Consider the following 18352-nt stretch of genomic DNA (forward strand, 5'->3'; position numbering starts at 1 on the left):
GAAGAACCCCAGGAGGGCTAGGTCCTGTGGTTTGGCCTGTCTTCATTGTACTGTTGACATTGTATTTACTCCTCTGCGTCAGAGGAGCATTTCAGATATTTCACTTACCTGGATGGCTGGCTGGCATGCGCTGCATCAAAGAAACAGGCTCAGAGTCACACATAAACTGTGTTGGCCCTTTGTGTTTCACTTGGGTTGCATTTCGGTGCAAAAAAGAATTTGGATCTGAAACAGTGTTTAGTGACAATGAGGGCATGTCTGATGCAGAGGATCACAGAGTGCATCATGCATCGCAATGGCACAATGCCAGATGTTGGGCCTCTTTGCAAGCTGCTTTGAACCATTGTTGTTTTCAGAACATGGCTCATTACAGAGGGACACCTTGAGGTCATGCTTTAAGATCAATCTTTGTCAAATAAACATGTTGTTAATCATGCCATTAACCTGGAGAACTACATGCTGTATGCATGTGTTTAAGTGGGTGAGCTTAAAAAATTCTGTTGTGTGTCACTGAGGTTGGCCTGTTACAGTGTTGGCTGTATTTTGCACCATTTGACTCAAACTCTGTGTAATTTGGTATACTTTTGGTCATAGGTTCGCTAAGGGAAGGAAGATTGAGATGAAAATGAAAATGGCCATGGAAGGCAAAATAGGGAGAAAGAAAAGCTGTGCTTGGGCACGAGGGATGAGGGGATGACATGGAGGAAAGTGAGAAAGGAGATAAATCAGCAATATGATGGAGAGGTTTGGTCAGGCTGTTCTTATTTACATTCTGCTGTCCTTCATCTCTCTTCTCACTGTAACTCTCAACCTGCGGGTCATCATCTCCATCTCCCACTTCAAGTAGCCAAATATTTAACATACAGATACACGTAAATAAATGTTCATGGAAAAGAAAACAGATGTTGACGTAAACATTCATGATTTTAAACAAAGCCTTGATGTTTTACTGATGGGATTATATATGCTAAATATTATATTGGAATTTACATTGATACTGCAAACATTGGTCCTGTCACTGTCATTGTAGTTCTGTATATGAGTATTTGTGGTGGCTGTGTTTCAGCCTTGCGGTCTCATTTTGTAGCTGTCACACTGCGGCGTTCAGAGACTGTAACTGCTAAGAAATCTGAGATAAAAGCAGCCAGGACTCTTAGTGTTGTTGTAGTTGTGTTTCTGGTATGCCTTTGCCCATACTGTTCATCTCCTGCAGGCCAGAACACCTTGATTGATTTTTACATCTGAGTCCTTAGAGAAATGGATGTTCTATCTTAACTCCTGTCTAAACCCTATGATCTATGCATTTTGTTACCCCTGGTTTTGAAATTGTTACACTTCAGATACTGCGGCCTGACTCCTGTGAGGCAAACATAGTGTAGAGAGAGACTATATACTCTCTATGAAGAAGGAATAAAATATGTCACAGAATGTACAAATCCAAAAATCAACTATAAAATATGCCACTTGTGTTCTTTAAAGTGCATGTCACAGAAATTTACAGAAGATGTGATCATGTTTCCTATTCTAATTATTCTCCTTATTTAGTGTTATATGACATGCATCTATATGTTACTTTTCCATTGTCTGCCATGGACTGGTGCAGTGTTAATAGCCCTAAGCCAGAGTCTCTGCATATCTTGTTGGACATTGAAAGTCAAACAATAAAGAAATACCCTTTACATTTACTTTGAAGTAGTGATAACCTTAATCATTTTTGTCTCTCTTCATCACCACCATGAATGAAAGCACATCAGAGTTGGACAAACTGATGTACTTGCTGCTGGACAATCAAAGTCAAACAGTCAAACAGCTGACGTCATCTTGGTGGGAAAGCTAAAAAAATAATAAAACAAAAAAAACAAAACAAAACACTGCAAACAAAGCATTCAGAGCAGGCTGAAACCAGGGCTTTCGTCTCACAGGGAGCATTTTTACATACATTGACTTCAAGTTTTGGAACTTTGACCATGTTTAACATGGACATCTGACATCACAGCATTGGACAAAACCTTGTCTCAAATCAGGATTCAACCAACAGCAGCAATTCAGGCAGAAATAAGTACTAACATGAAAAAAGTATTACAAAATCAGAAAAATGCATTATCCAATGTAGTTGACCATGACTTTTAAAAACTGTTATAGGCTACTGTGTGTTTGATTTCACTCATGTGATATTAAACTGTATAATTAGAGTTCTGCTCAGGTTGAGATTGGGTGGTTGCTAAATCACTTGAGTTCACCAACCTTAATCAACTTATAGGAATGTCAGAGGCATCACCTGTCTGAGCCTAAAAGATACCAAAAAGTTTACAGACAAGTGTATCAATCAAGAACAGTCAGTACACACACACACACACAGTCTTGAGGAGAGCCCTGTGTCTGAAATCAGAGAGCAAAGAGGGCGTGCTGGTGTATATGGTGTAATTAGCTCAGATAGGTAAGGTGGTGCAAGTCCATGCAAGGCCTTTATAAGTTAAAAGAAGAACCTTAAAATCAGCTCTAGCTTGCACTGGGAGCCAGTGAAGAGAGGCCAGAATAGGTGTTATATGGTCAAATCTTGAGGGAAGGAATCTTGGAGTTTTGGGAAGCTGTGCAAACGGAGAAATATCAAACTACTGTCAAAGTCTGGGTCAAGTTATGTTTGTGAATCTTTTTTTTTTTTTAATACACACATGTGAAGCTTGATTTCAAAAGGACTGTGTCAGTCCTACTGAGTCAAAAGTAGCAAAACAAACCCTTGAAAACAATGCGCTGTTCTTGCATCTTATGTTCATGTGCGTGTCTTGTGTTTGAAGGGGCGATCATGCCTGACGTGATGTTATGCAATGCCCTAATGGGTACAGCTATTTTTTGGTTCTTAATTTGTGATTGGATGGCCTCACCTTGGCTTTACACCCATCAATGTTCTTCCCTGGGGTAAAAATCATCACTGACAACCCTAACAATGGAACTGTCAGACTTTTTCCTGCCCAGTTACATTCCAGACCAGCTCTATGTTGATTTAAATTGAACATTTAAGCTTTAAGATGTTTTTCTTTTGTGTTGTGCACTTCTTTAAAGACACCACATGTCCAACCAGTTATAAATGACACACACGGCATGTATATTCAAAAACTAAATATAGACATAACACATACTCTCTACTATTCTGGATTGAAGAAAGACCAAAAAATGAAGCCTTATTTGAGCCTAAACCCAAACTGTAATTATTAATCAATACTTTGGCAGTATCAATATCAACACTGAATTATTTATAGTGCATTATACTGCATTTCTTTATGATAGGTGCTATATAAAGCTTAAATAAAGATGATACAAGATGCATAAAAAGATTCAAACACATGCTAAAAAAGTTGCTGTGCCTCTTCAAAACAGATTATCATGTTTTAGAATAGGCGCTGATAAGATTGAAATATTGTGAAGTTGTAATCACCATCAGCATCGGTAACTCCCCATTAATTATGGAATATTTGGAAACTGGAATGTTGCGTGACAGAAGCCAGTTTGCGAAGACAAAAGGTAGCAATAATCTGTGACAACTTCTTCACCCTGCAGGGGAGTACACAAGATTGACATGTATAAAGACAGTGAGTGCTGTTTCCTTCACAAAAACAGTTGGTCTAAGAGCTGAAGCAGCCAGTGAAACTTCTCCTCAAACCCAGAGCTGCTTGACTTCCCTGCTCTTCTACAACACCTCCAGAGGGTAAGACAACCTGGGATCTCTTGACTAAATTCTTGTCTGCACATTTTCATTCTCTTCCAACAGCTATCAGGACAGCTGAATATAGACATGAAAAAAGACACATTTTTGAATCATTATTTCATAGTATTACTACTCTAAACTGAGTGACTATGAGTGAGATGTAGGCAGCTGTGCAGGACAACAGCATAAATGCAAATTACTGTTTCTCCCAAATTACTTTAAATAATTAATATAAGTTGACATGGACATTTCATCATTTTTTTTCCTTCATGAGAATGCAAGGGTCATTTATACATAGAGGTCCATGTCTTCTGAATGTGGGTATGGAAAAAAATCTGTGGAAAGAAATCAGAACAGAAATCATTTGAACTTTTCAGTAAAAAATGAATCCATATGTAGATTCTATGAACCACTTATCCTTTCATATATATATATATATATATATATAATTACAATTACATTATATATTATTATAAAAAAAAAATAAAAAACATTAAACTGCAATTACATATTTTGTATGAAAATATTGAAAAATATATGAATGAATGAAATTTTTATTATTGTGTCATGCATACAACTGTATGCCCAGCCCGCATGGGTTTACAAGACACCATAAATGCCAACAAGCCAGAACCAGAGCACAACGCATATATTGTAAAAAGAAAATCTTTCACCTTCAAATCTAGAGACCATCATTAAGTAATACAGACATTCTAATTTACTGTCAGAAGCTTACTGAAAATCCAAAAGTAAATAAATACTTAAAGAATTAAATACTAATTAAACAATCTATCTTGCCTTCTTTTCCAAGCTTTTGAGATAAAGTTGGCAAACTTAAATACATCAAAATTAAACAGCCATTCCAGTTTTTGCTCATCTGAACACCTGAATATTTCAGGGTTTTGTCAAGCAATTTCATGAAACAGTAACTCTCTTAAGTCATCATAAGTCAATATAACCATTCACACATATGTGGTATGTGGCATAAGTTCTTTCTACTGCATATAATTGTCCCTATACAAATAAACATGAAATAAAATGAATGCATGCCTATCTTAATTTTCCGTGTAGACAATGTAGTTAAGTTTAAATGTGACTTAATGTCTACTCCAACTGTGTTTCAGCTCCCTGTCAGTGGACCTCCAATATGTTCTGTTTCATACTGTACCTGGCTGCACTCAGCCTGCTGGCAGGTAAGAAGTTATTCAAAACTCAACCAGCCACGCTGACTTTATTCACATAGCAACCATTTTGTAACTCTCTCCAGAAGATTGTGATTGGGACACAGGTAGGCCTAACGTGTTAAGCTCATTGACAAGGCTGAATATTAACACATCAGTCCTCATCTCTCTGGATTTGTGATATCCAGCTGTTTGTAAGAAGAAGTGGTAATCGATGATGAAATGTGAGATCTCTTTGGTGTAAGAACACATCGCTGTGCATAATGCATGTGTCTCTATATCTTCAGGTTCTGCTGAAACAAACCAGACCTTTACCAGTACTGGGGAGATGAACATCACCACGTGTCCCATCACCTATTATGGACAGAAATATGAGAAAGTATATGTGAGTAATATAAAGTCTCATGTTTAAGATATATACATGTCTTTCCACCTACTGTCATTACTGTCCTTTTGTAGCCACCTTCAGTGGAGATGAACCATTATAAGACTGATTGACTGATATTAAAATGTGGACTGATTGAAATATGGATGTAACAATTTATCATGAATCAGGCAATTCAGATTATTTTATTTCTGATGATGATGAGGCCCCAGAGAGGTTTAATTCTCACATTTTACATGCAGGGACAAAGGATGGGCTTCATAATGAGGAAAAAAATGCTTTGAAATTATGAAGTAACATTTAGAGTAATTAAATAAACATAACAATTAAATGTAATACATTTCAACTATATAATTAAACAAATAATGAACAAACCTTTTCAAGTCAAAGCTGTTCTTATTGCTGTTACTGATTGGTTGTATCTCCTCTGTGATTTGAACAGGTGGCCTTCGACTCTAATAGATTTGCAGTTTGCTTCAATGGCTTATACAAACCTGGAATCAAAAATGACTGTATTCTGATGTCTGGAGGGACAGCAGACAGAGGTGATTTGGCAGTACTTACAAAAGAAATACCTACTGGATCTGGGATTCATAAACTTCTGCCAAACCTGAGGAATGCTGGAAAGTGTGTCAACATAATACCTCTAAAAGATAGTCAACAATCTGAAGTGAGTGTTTTTGACCTGTGTTAATGTCAGGTTTTTTGTTTTTTTTGTGAAATAATAAGAATATTTCAAATCCAAGCCTTTTTAAAAGCTATTTCTTACTATTCAGCCTGTCTTTTACATTTCCTGTTCTCAGATTGAACAAGTTGAACTTGGCAACTTCGGGACACAAGCGATTCTGGCAATCAAGACATATTCTGGGTACACAAATGTTGATGTTGTAAGTATAAGTAAGACATATGCAGAGAAATTTAGAAGATTTGATACATGAATATACTTTTAAGAGTGAGATGTGAGTCCGTGAGACAGATCAGGGGCTGGATCAGCATCTCACACTAGTCGGTTGTTTGATCATTCTAGTAAGTCACATAGATAGTCAGTGGTCATAAATCACTGGTTGCATGAGGTGGTTCAGGAGACTCGACATCCAAGGCAGGGACTAGCAGCGTGTATTTGAATGTTTCATAAGAAGTTTGCTTTGGTTTTCAAAGTTTTAGCATTAATTCAGTGTCAGAGTGACAGTATTTTCAGTCATAGTCTGCAACAGTTACTATGTTTTTTGGTACTTTGTAGGTGGCAGATGCACAGGTAGACGGCCGAACGGTGTCTAAACAGAAATTTCAGACAAATGAAACGAGTAAGGGTGTCATTACAGACATGAGTGGATGCAGACTCTCAGGTTAGTAAATTAAGTGGGATTGGGGCTTCAAAACCAAAACTGTATTTAAAATGTCATTTTGTTAGCTCTATACAGTTTATACTCTGCTTATAAAAGTCTGACTTTTTAAACTACTTACATAAACCTCTTCCAATTCCCAGGTGTTGTTTATAAGACTAATACAACAGTAAGGGACCCAAACATCTGCTCTACTGTAACCTGTGATGTGACTGGAGTCGCCAGTGCCGTCAGTTATTGTGGCCCCATGGAGCGTTGCCAGGGCGATGGCAGGTAAATATTTTTGCCTCATATTTGGAAGACAGTGCAGACTGATGCGGATAAAATTTTTCCAAACATAACAAAAACATGATGAGAACTTCAGTTCTCTGCTGTGTTAAAGAGAAGTGTGTTTAGTTGTTTATATGATAGTTTAGTCAGCCTGTGGAAGATGACAATACAGCTATGCTGTTAGAGTGCTGTGACCTTTCACCTCTTCACTGCTGGTTGCTTTGATTGTTGGTTTGATCAACTGTAGTGTTCCATCAAAATAGTCAGTCAAATTCTAATAATGTTATTCTCTGTTTGTATCTGTCCCTTCCCACCTCCATCAGTTGTACCTCGCACACTACGTGCACTATGACGGGCTCCACTGTCATCGATTTCATTGGCAGAGTTCGCTTTGTCCCGGATCGGTGTGGATATACTTTATTGAAGTCCTCAGAAATCCCAGACTTCCAGGTTCTGGGGGTTTTCCAAGAACGACGCCGAAAAGATGTTAGCTTTTTGGACCAGGTGATACTGCAGCTGGACGGGCCAGGTGTTCAGATTTCTCTGGAACAAGGTGGCAGAATTTGGGTAAGTTAGCTGCTGCCACAATCGCTGAAGTAATGAGTAAGTCACAGGCATAGACAGACAACTGAAATGCAGGTGCACACATATACACACACACATGCACACAAACACAGCAAGACAAAAATACAAGCTCAGACCCATGGTTCAAATTAAAATAAAATAGGTGCAGTTACAGTTATATTAAGAGGCGATATTAATGTGAAAAAATAAGATTTAAACTTTTGAAGAATTTTTCTCTCTTTGTTATAAGATGGTGCATAGGTAAATAGTATAGTAAAATAGTGTAAAGTAATATAGTAAAATAGAGTAAAGTATGTGTTTGTGAAAACTGATAAAGCAGTCTGAGTGATCTGTTGAAAGATTGCATTCCTAGAAATGTTAGTAAAGAGACAAACTGCCAGAGCTCTGGCTGCTCAGTGATGCTGTATTGCCAGAGGCTGTAATGCATATCTTAATAGCCACTGGTGAACATATGAACACACACTAAGTACACTGGGAACTTTTCAGGGGAAAACAACAACAGTCATTGTGCCTTCCACTCATTATGACAGCATATAGTGGTTGTAAAATATAAATGGTACCATACAAGACCACTTCTGAAAGCAAAGTGGTGTATTTCTCTCATTCAACCACTAGAGGGCAGGCCACAGCACTCTATCTGAAGCTCCATTCATGCCAGAAATATGGTGACAGCTTACAGTGCATTTGTTGACTGTTGCCATTGCCTCCTCTATAGGTTGAGGTATAGCTGTTGATGTGTAATTGTTTGGTTCTCATGAAATTACAATCAATCATAATAATATTGAATGAAATCACTGAATGCTGCTGCGAGATCCTGTGTGTGTGAGAACAGTGTCTCTGTCTAAGTGTGATGTTTGAGTGAGTGTCTCCTCTCTGCTGTAATGAAGCTGAACAACAAATTGCTGGAGCTCAATGGCACCACTGCAGTTTACCACGGTGTGGGGCTCTATAAGGACCAGACAGGAGTGACTGCTAAGATATCGGCATCCAACTACACGGTTTCTGTTCTCTTTGATGGCAACACCGCACAGATCGACATGACAGGTACAGACCAATGAAACTCTAGATATATAAAAAAGCAGACTATAGACTTAGAATATTGAGTTGACACTTTCTGTGCTGTGTTTAAAATGTCAAAGATCAAAACAAACATAAGAGAGTAAGAGAGTGCAGTCTATAGGCTATGATAAAACTGTGGTTGATATCAGTGACTTCAACCTCCTAGATGTGTCACCTATAAAATGTCCACCTACTGACACAGATTGAGTATAACAGATTACATCAATTTAGTGGTCTCTAACTCAAATTACCTGGGGGCAACTGACTAGGTTGTTATATCCTAGAAGGGCCACTTAAATAGGAATAAAACACTTTTTTCAACAAAAAATTTCAACTATATACATATATGCACTCTCTCTCTACCTCATACACAGCATACTGCTCCACATGTGTGGGAGAGTAATGTGGGTTGAGATTATTTTCCTGGAGAATATGTTAGCAGTTTTCTCCTTGCAAATGAAACAGAAAGGTCATTAAAGACCAACACAGATGTTTCGGTTATTTTGTCTGATTACACTTCTGTTTAGGTTGAAGGTGGGCAAATCTATGCCAGGCCTGATAGGTACTACAAAGCTAACAGGAGAGGTGCAGTCAGACTGAAAATTTACTCCCCATTCATTTCTATGAGGAATGGGCCGAGAAGTATCCTCTTCGGGTTGCAAATAGACGAATCTGGGTCAAATACAGAAGTTTACTGCAGTGGCGACTCACTTTTAAAACTGCATGAGGATCTCTCTCTCAGGGTGTTTTGGTATGAAATCTGTCCCGGAGATCCTGTAAAAACTGTAATATGCTGAAAATATTGTCAATTATATGACATTAAAATAAAGATTATAATGTAAAAATCGTAAAAATTCGTAAATTGTCATGTTTCAAATGCATTCAAGTGATCTGCCTGCATAACTTGTGCTAGCTTAGTAATACTTTTCTGGACAGAAGTGGTACTTTAATGTTATTTTTTTCGAAAGCCTATGTGATAACCAATTTCAGTTAGTGTTTTAAGACTGCATAACTTCCATATTCACTATTTCCTTTCCCGCCTGTTTTTTTGCCACACAATAATTAAAATAATCTATATTGGTTAATCATGGATGTGCAGGATCTTAAAAGTCCATGAAAAAATAATCAATTGTCCACTGGGGTGGTTCATGAAAGGTAGGGTTGGCTTATGAAATTGTCTAATGTTTGAAAGTTTGACTCACATCCTCTCCTGAAACTGGTCAGGACGAAGTAAAGCACCCATACAAGGTGTATGTGGCAATTCCAGAAGGACTTTGAGTGAAGAGAGGGTCTCCGAATACAGTGCCCCTGGGTAAGACCACAAACACAGTGTCCTACAGACTAATAATGCCAATTTAAATGAAAGGCTTTCAAATACACTGGGCTTTTAGTGCAATGCTTTTGGCCAGTCTTTGATCTATTGCTGTTTGTCGCCCTGTAGTTGTGAGATACAGCATGATGACGCTGATGATAGTACCATCAACTGCAATGCCACAACTAAATGGTAAACACAAACCCTCCTAAACACAGCACATTAATCTCTATGGTATGATACTTTGTCATGTGGTGATTTCTTTTGACCAGGGAATTAGGATCCTCAGACTATCCACTTTTGCATGGGGACAGTTCACAGTATGATGTCCAGTTTAAGGTGTACACAGCACCTGTCCTGTGTTTCAGCTCTAGCAGGGGTCACAAAATTAAACTCAATAATAAAACTATACACAATGCTATTGAGAAATCCCTTTGTCTTGTTTGTTCTTGTGAACATGTGTCTCCTTGCTTACTAGACTTTCATGTCCTGTTTTTCTACTCTGCTTCACTGCGACAGGTGCAATCTCCTGAAGCGGACACCTTTCTCTGCTTGCAACATGCACATTGACCCAGAGCCCTTCATCACTGCCTGCAGACACACTTTGTGCAAATACCCTGCAGTAGATGGTCTCAAATGCCAGTTCCTGGAAGCCTACGCCAGGGCCTGCAGCCACAACACCAAAGTCACAGTGGAGGGCTGGAGGTCAAAGAGCCGCTGCTGTAAGACTGTCTTTCACTTTCCTGTTTTAAGATGAGATGAGATTATAACATGATAAAGTAACAAGAGAAGAATCATGCAGGGGTTCAGTTGCTCAGTACCGGAAGTGAAACACTACCCAACTCCACTCTAAATCAATTCTAGACCTGATGTTAACCTGTGTGTGTTTTACAGCCTCACATAGAACCTTGCCATCAGGTGTAAGGAGGCTGAAAAACGTGTCTAATTTTAAGCTTTTCAGAACCTTTTTGTGGAACTGTTGACCTAAAATTAACTCCTTAATTTGACTGAATTATAAGACTGTGTTGTATATTTTATTTCCTGGCTCTTTTCATTTAGTCTATAGGTCAGATAATGTTTTATAGTGGCCTGTTTATGCTAATTCCGGTCAATTCATTTTTTTTTTATACCCATTTTGTAGATTTTTTGATACCAGCCAGTTTCTCTAGATTGCAAAATCTTGAGAAATATGGCTTCAGACACCTTTTTCAATATTTTTTTAACAAAATGTAATTAAAATCAAAATTTTAAAATTATGTCTGTTCATTCATATGTTTGTGTGTGTCTGTGTTTGCAGCTGCTGTCCCTCGGGCCTTCTGTCAGCACAAATTCTGCAGTGCTCATGAGTTCTGTGGTGAGAAGCTCAATGGTGGGGAAACCAGCTGCATCTGCCGAGCCATTTTTGCCTCCAAGTACAGATCTACAAACACTTTTGGTACATCAGCTATGAAACAAGAAAGTGTCAGCTACTATTTTCTGGGATGGATTTCTTGGAATCAGAGCTGTTTCAGATTTGTGGAATAGCTGTGGAACATCAATAGATGTCACATTAAGATTAGATATCGAGCCAAACATACCTTTTTAGAGATCAAGTAGCATTTGTTTACTGCTAACTTCTTCCATTACTCTCAATAAAAATAGTGCCATTTTTTTTTTACATTTATAAAATGTAGCTTTTATTTGCACAAAATAATTATAATTATGAACTATTAATCTTCTAAATCTTGCATGTAGTAACATTCAGAATGAGTGTTAAAAAGATCAAATTTAAAAATGGACAAAACTCTCAAAGAGTTCTTTGGGAAACTATAACCCATTTAAAAGATGGTTCTCAATGTTGCATTTATGTTTACATGTTCCTCATCTGTGTGTTTTCTATATAAATCTAGTTTTTTGAAATTTGTGTTCAGGTGAGCCGACGGTCTGCAAGCAGAAGTCTGCATCACTAACTCTGGCTGGTTGTCTTTTGGAGGACAAAGGCATTGACTACTCTGCCTTACACCTCAATGACGAGACCTGCAAAGGTGAAATGGACAATCTGACCCACATGGTGACGTTCAGCTTCAATAACATGAACACTTGTGGTACGGTGGTCATGGTGAGTATGCCCTCCTTTAGTCATGATATTTACTCAACAAGCAGCTAAATCCCCTCAAACAATCTCTTTAGCTTTTCCTAGAAACTCTATTGTTTTTAAATATTTCATGGTCAGAGGGGCATGATCAGAAAACCGTGGCAATGACCTGCGACCTCCTTGGTCTTTAGGGGATTTGAGGAAAGAACCGTGTGTTTGCATTATGTTCCCCCCTGCTGCTTCCTCCAGCGCTATCTGGAAGTCAGAGAATCTGATCGGCAGTTGTTCATCAGCTGCGTGAAACAAAGCATACTTTGGGGCTGATGCCACAGCTTCTGTGATGCGGTGGTATGGGATTGGCTTTAAAGTGTTTGCTCTTTGCTGAGATGCCAGGAATCAGAGCTTCAGTCACCAAGCTAAGTTTTTGCTGCTTGTGCTTACATGCAACCAAACATAGCCTGGATTTTAAAGCTCTGTTTAGCCAGTGCTCGTGCTGGCATTCTGCTACTATAAGGGCAGGGCTCAGTGCAAGCCTTTCTCTCTCAGTGGGCTGTGTCAGTATCTGTTATCAATGTTTATTTTTCACCACTTTTTATTATCAGAACAGATCAATGTCAAATAGTCAAGCTGCAGGCTCGTTATTTTGGCTGGTGCTGGCTGCATGCTTTCGCTGGTAAACTGACAATAGTCACCTGTGGCAGACTGTATCAGCTGTCGCTAATTAAAGTGTTCCGCTAGCGCCCTCCCTCCCAGCAACAAATCTGAGTAAGGAGTTTTCTCTGATGAAACGATCTACCTGATTACATCATGTCAATTTCAGGAGTTTTGTACTTTAACTTTCATCCATAAAGTAGGGCTATAAGTTTATCACCTTTTCAATCGTTTTGAATAAGGATTTCAAGTTATAGGGTGCATGAAATATGGTGTGTACCAAAATAAATTAAGTAAAGGCTATTTGATATATTATACTATGCTGATATATTTGGTATATCTATTGTACAATGTATACTAAGCATCTTAGGAAAAACACAATAAAGCTCTCTTTTCTAATTTGTATAAAATACTATCAAACCTCATTTTATACCCTCATTCTAGCTGGCTCAAAGTTGTTTGTGGTCAGTAATACACCACTGAAAGGGATGTATTTATGAAGCATGATGCTTCCCTGTCCTGTGTTAGGTCCAAAGCACATCTCACATTTTGGAATTCTTTCTTTTTTGCTATTTAGTTTCTACTCTTAGGCTTCTCTTAGCTATAAGCTACCAATCATGATTTAAGTTCTAGTCGTGACTGAGATAATTTCCCTGCCTCATCTGGCATGCACTTTATGATGCTGTCATGCTAGTCGTGCAATGTTGATACTGAGTATTATGGCCTAAATGGGTTTTGCATCATAATTTTCCCTGGGTGTTGCTTCATTTTGGGGGTCATGTTAAGTCAAGTCAATTTTATTTGTATAGCTCAATATCACAAATCACAAAATTACCTCAGGGGGCTTTACAGTACAGCAATACAATCTCCTGTCCTTAGACAGCATGGAGACCTGGCAGGAGGACAGACTACACATGCACACAGGGGAGACTCATAAATTCATTGAGACAGAAACTGACCTGCTGAGCAGTACAAAGTCATGAAGTAGGCTACTCAATTAAGGGCAACTAATTGTAGGTTAAGGTAAAAATATGAGACTTAGATCCTTAGATTTAAAGGACTCAACAGACTTGTATTCTTGATATCAATCATATCTAAAGATCTGCAAATCTAAGATCATACCCATGCATTGTTGGTCATCTGCTGCCATGGTACGATAATGGTTTACAAGAAAAGATTGTTCTGAACCATTATTGTTTGCTCCTTAGCTGAGTGTCTCAGCCGTTTGCTGCACATCTGGTGGATTACTGAGTTTAGATTTATCCATCTCATTTCATTAGATAGCATATTCCTCTCATGGTCTAAGGTGCCTAGCACTGAGCTCAGCACAGCAGGGAGTGAGAAGTGATGAGGTCTGAGCCTAGACGGTAAAGATAATTGCTGTACATAATCCGCATTGACATAATCTACTCCATGTGAGTTGACTGACTGAACTTAAGTTATTGCCACAGCATAAAAATGTAAAATATATTAAGTAGATTTTAAAGTCCCCCTCCACTCAAAACTGTGTGTTTCTTCTTGTTCCTACAGTAAGATGTTTGAGCTTCACTGTGCAGAATGATGTGTGCAGAGTTTGACACTAGAGGGCTGTTTTCACATTCATCTGTTGAAAGTGAAAAGTTTCTCTGTGCTCACTGAAAATCCAATTTAAAGGGGCAGGCCTATGAGCAGGATTTGTGACAAGCCGACTAGTTTGGAATACAATCCTGGTCCACTATTCATCTTAGAAATGTGTGATGTGGAAACTTGAAGCCTCCAGTGCACAAAAACTGGGAAAGGACTTTATAGTAAAGTAGGAGACAAAGAGTAGATGTTATTTTATGAATTTCTAACAAGGTAATTGAACTTTTTGTGGTAAAAACATATCAAACACAAATTATTATTCAAAGCAGAGTATTTTTATATATCTTAAAACATATCTGGAGGATATCCTAAAATAATAATTTATTTAAATAATAATTTAATAACTTAATAACTGGTTATAGGTAGACCTATATGAGCAGTAATCATGTCTGCATCTATGTGACCATTCTAGGCAAACAACAGCCAAATTATCTACAAGAACACCATCATGTCACGGAACAGCTCTATGGGTGGCCTGATCAACCGTCACAGCAGAGCGCATATTGACTTCTCCTGTTCATACAGTCAGCCAGATATCAAGAGCTTGGCCATCAAACTCAAACAAAGGTGTGTGGTGATTGCACAGTATGTAGCCAAAATTACCTTTTTGTTAGTAAGAGAAAGGTGACTGAGCTTCACTGAGCAGAAGACAACTGATTATGTCTGTGCTTCCCAGCTCTGTGATCCAGCAGATTACATCTGGGCAATGGATTTACAATCTGACCATGGCAGCATACACCGACCCTTCTGGCATGGAACCTATTCAGTCAAGCACAGAGATTCAACTGGACAAGACAATCTGGGTGAAGCTGAAGACGTATGGGCTGGATGAAAAAATAATTGTTGTGGTGACCGACTCCTGCTGGGCAACCGATCAGCCATCGCCAAGTGGGAGCCTGAGATATGACCTCATCATCAAAGGGTAAGGCACACAGAGATGCTCATGGTGACCAAACCTGTGACTTTGTTGTTGCCAGCCAGTCCCTGTCATATCTGCTTTCCTGTTTCTGAGCAGCTGCCCTAACCCTGCAGACCAGACGGTGAAGGTGGAGGGCAACGGAGTGGGCACATCCAACCGCTTCTCTTTCAACACGTTCCAGTTTTCTGGCAAAAATGGCTCCATCTATCTGCACTGCAGATTGGAACTGTGTGTCAGGCAGGGTGATACCTGTGCCCCGGTAATTCAAGTTCCTGACAATACTCACAGAAAAACACATGAAATTATAAATTGTCAAATGTAAGAATATTGGCACATATTTGCTATTGCTAGTGTCAGTCTGTTGGGATCACTGTTGGGCCTCAAAAGCCTGTACTGACCAAACCCTAAACCTTAATCTCTCCATGTTTAAACCGTCCCCCAGAGGTGTGGCCAGGCTACCAGGAGGCAAAGATCCGTCATGCCAAAATATGAGGATGAAAACCCTGCCCTCATCACCATGGCCTGGACTAATTAGGTAAGCTGATTAATGGCATCTGAGCAGAATTCCAGGTGGCCAGTAAAGTAAGTGAAAAGACCTGGTGACAGGTACACATGGTCACTCAGTATGCAAAACTGTGTGAAAATGTGCTTTGTCTATAATTCATGTAAACTGAAAACCATTAAAAGATAAACTGAAGAACTCCCCAGTCCATAGGTGAGCAATGTAAAAGCTGCTTTGGCTGTTTTGACCTTTGACAGAAAATACAAATGACAGTGCCAGTCTGTGGCTTAAGTGAATTAGGCAACTTCCGCTTGGAAACTGGAAGTTTATTAGCTGCTAATGTTAGCCGTGATTCCCACTGGACATTACTTTTCGTTCATGTTATTTCTGTGAGGGAATATCATAGCCTAACAGATAGTGTTTTCCTCTCCAACTCTCTAACTGTCCAGCTCCCATAGCTGCCCATCTTCTGTCCTTGCATTTTCTTCTTTTCCGTTAGTCTCACTGTCTTGAATGGCTTGCTTTTGTTGTGAGGTTCCCAAGCTATCCCACAGTGCATTTCTCAATATACGTAATGGGCTTGTCAAAATACAAAATGATGGTATTTGCGAAACGGCCAAAGTTTGCAGTTTTTTCATGCAGGGCTCAAGAATGCGGCCTAACCCCTTTTCTTAGAGCCTTTGCTATGGCACTCCAAATTGAGCTCAGGTTTAACCCTTCTTTGATTATCCTCTAGATATCTGTAGAACCTGATTGGAGTCCACCTGTTGCAAATTAACGTCAGCAGAGACTAATGTATGATGGACTAATGGAGACTAATGGATGATGTACAGAGCAAGGGAAGAGGGACATCAGTCTCCAAATAAGAGAAAATGTTAGAGGAGGGATGATAGAGTTAAACAGTTGATGTAAAAAGATGCCAGAACTTTGCAGATTCTCGTCTCCTCCTCTCCCTCTGATGATGGAAGGATTTGTACACTGTTTTCCACAACTCAACAACTCCTGCATGAAGCCAAAGCATCCTCACTCTGAATTTGTGCTTATTTACATTCTGCTGTCCCTCATCTCTCTGCTCACTGCAACTCTCAACCTGCTGGTCATCAAGAAGCCAAATATATTTTCCTTTTATAAAAGTGGTACTTTTACAACATCTGTTTGAATAATAATGCTAGAATAATAATTGATGCTACAAATAATGACAAGTATTGCTCTCTTACCTCTCCAGACAGCTTCACACCCCCACCAACTTCCTCCTCTTCTCACTGGCTGTCTCAGATTTCTTCGTGGGCCTCATCATATTTTTTAAAATTTTCTTCACATACGGTGCTGGATCTTCAGTGACCTCATGTGTTCTGTGTATTGTGTTTTAGACTACATTAGTACCTCTTCCTCAGTAGGAAACATAGTGCTCAGATCTGTAGACCACTATGTGGCTATTTGTGATCCTCTGCATTACCCCAAGAAAGTCACTCAAAAAAGAGAAGAAATACTGCTTCATGTTATTGAGTCAGTGACATAAAAGCCTCATCTAACTTTTCACAAAGATGAATTCTAATGTATTGTGACAGAAATATGTATAAGTGGCTTTCTGTCTGCTGTTCATTGAGTTTTACACCTGTAATATGTCTGTCATTCCATTCTTTTTTTGTTAGGCAATGAAAATGGGTATCTGTATCATTAATGAATGATAAAAGTAATAAACTCATTGCAGTGATTCTAGTTGTGCTCTCAGCCTTATATATGATAAAGTATGTTTTTTCTATGTAGGCTATACTTTTGCAAAACCTATAAAACAATTGAATAGCTAGTCTGTTCCCTCAGAATAGCCTGTATGGGAAAAACTACAACACAGAGACAGAGCGAGTAGGAATTTGCTACAAATTATGGCCAAAGCATCACCTCAAGGATTTATGTCCATCTAGTTAAAAAAAACAAGATAAATCACCTGTTGGGTTCCTGTTACAGACATTTTGATTTGAAGAATTAACTGAAGAATTGAAACTTTTACGTGACTGTAAAATATGCTTATTCACTTTCTTTCCTCTGGCCCAGCTCAAGACTTCCTGGAGTCTTGTCATCACCGTGACTTTGCCAGGAAACCAGCAAAGTTACTTCCCTCAGACAACATATAGTTCTGCACATAATCCTTCCTGGAACCGAAATGTGTTGTTTTTAGACCTTGTTTTTTGTACAGGTAAAACAAACTAGATACCGTGTTACTTTGTCATCTTTAGAGGTGCTTGTAGGCAGATGTTTTGTTAAATTTTTGGACAGAGCCAGGCTAGATGATTCCCCCTGTTTCCAGTCTTTCTGCTAAGCCAATAAATCCAAACTTAAAACACAGACATGAGAGTGAAATTGATCCTGCCATCTAACTCTCAAAGAGAACACAAATATGTGTATTTCCAAAATGCTGAGCAATTCCTTTAAAAACATTTGGCCCAGGTTAGTAGCACTTTGCTGGTATGGAGGTTATGGACTGCCAATATTAAAACAAAACTAATTCAAACAATTAATTTCTGTCCTTTCATTTATACCCTGTTTTTCTGTTAATCTCACTGTCTTGAATGGCTTGCTTTTGCTGTGATGTTCCCAAGCTATCCCACAATGCATTTCTCAATCTACATCACTGGCTCATCAAAATCCAAGATGGTGGTATTTGCAAAAATGGACAATGAGTCCAGTTGTGGTGATGGCTGCATTTTTTCATGCAGGGTTCAAGAATGTGGCCTAACCCCTTCAATT

The 18352-nt window shown here is 38.8% G+C and overlaps 1 protein-coding gene across 1 annotated transcript; it reads left to right on the forward strand.

Annotated features, from left to right (window-relative positions):
* Positions 1-3581: 3581 nt before the first annotated feature.
* LOC137193064 (alpha-tectorin-like) lies at positions 3582-17326 on the forward strand. The gene is made up of 19 exons (XM_067604249.1): positions 3582-3703; positions 4828-4896; positions 5172-5269; positions 5712-5939; positions 6073-6156; positions 6510-6615; positions 6756-6885; positions 7206-7449; positions 8355-8511; positions 9751-9838; positions 9968-10030; positions 10358-10560; positions 11136-11273; positions 11749-11936; positions 14599-14753; positions 14863-15108; positions 15202-15364; positions 15548-15640; positions 16833-17326. The coding sequence occupies exons 2-18, from the start codon at positions 4851-4853 to the stop codon at positions 15638-15640; spliced, it is 2430 nt and encodes an 809-aa protein (XP_067460350.1). The 5' UTR covers positions 3582-3703; positions 4828-4850; the 3' UTR covers positions 16833-17326.
* Positions 17327-18352: the final 1026 nt, after the last annotated feature.

The sequence above is a fragment of the Thunnus thynnus genome, chromosome 11, assembly GCF_963924715.1.
Source record: "Thunnus thynnus chromosome 11, fThuThy2.1, whole genome shotgun sequence".
Classification (NCBI taxonomy): Eukaryota; Metazoa; Chordata; class Actinopteri; order Scombriformes; family Scombridae; genus Thunnus; species Thunnus thynnus.

Coding starts and splice junctions, on each gene's coding strand:
- LOC137193064 (XM_067604249.1), top strand. CDS start 4,851: ATGTTCTGTTTCATACTGTACCTGGCTGCACTCAGCCTGCTGGCAG. Junction 6,886..7,205: donor CGTTGCCAGGGCGATGGCAG/GTAAATATTTTT, acceptor CACCTCCATCAG/TTGTACCTCGCACACTACGT. Junction 11,937..14,598: donor CTTGTGGTACGGTGGTCATG/GTGAGTATGCCC, acceptor TGACCATTCTAG/GCAAACAACAGCCAAATTAT.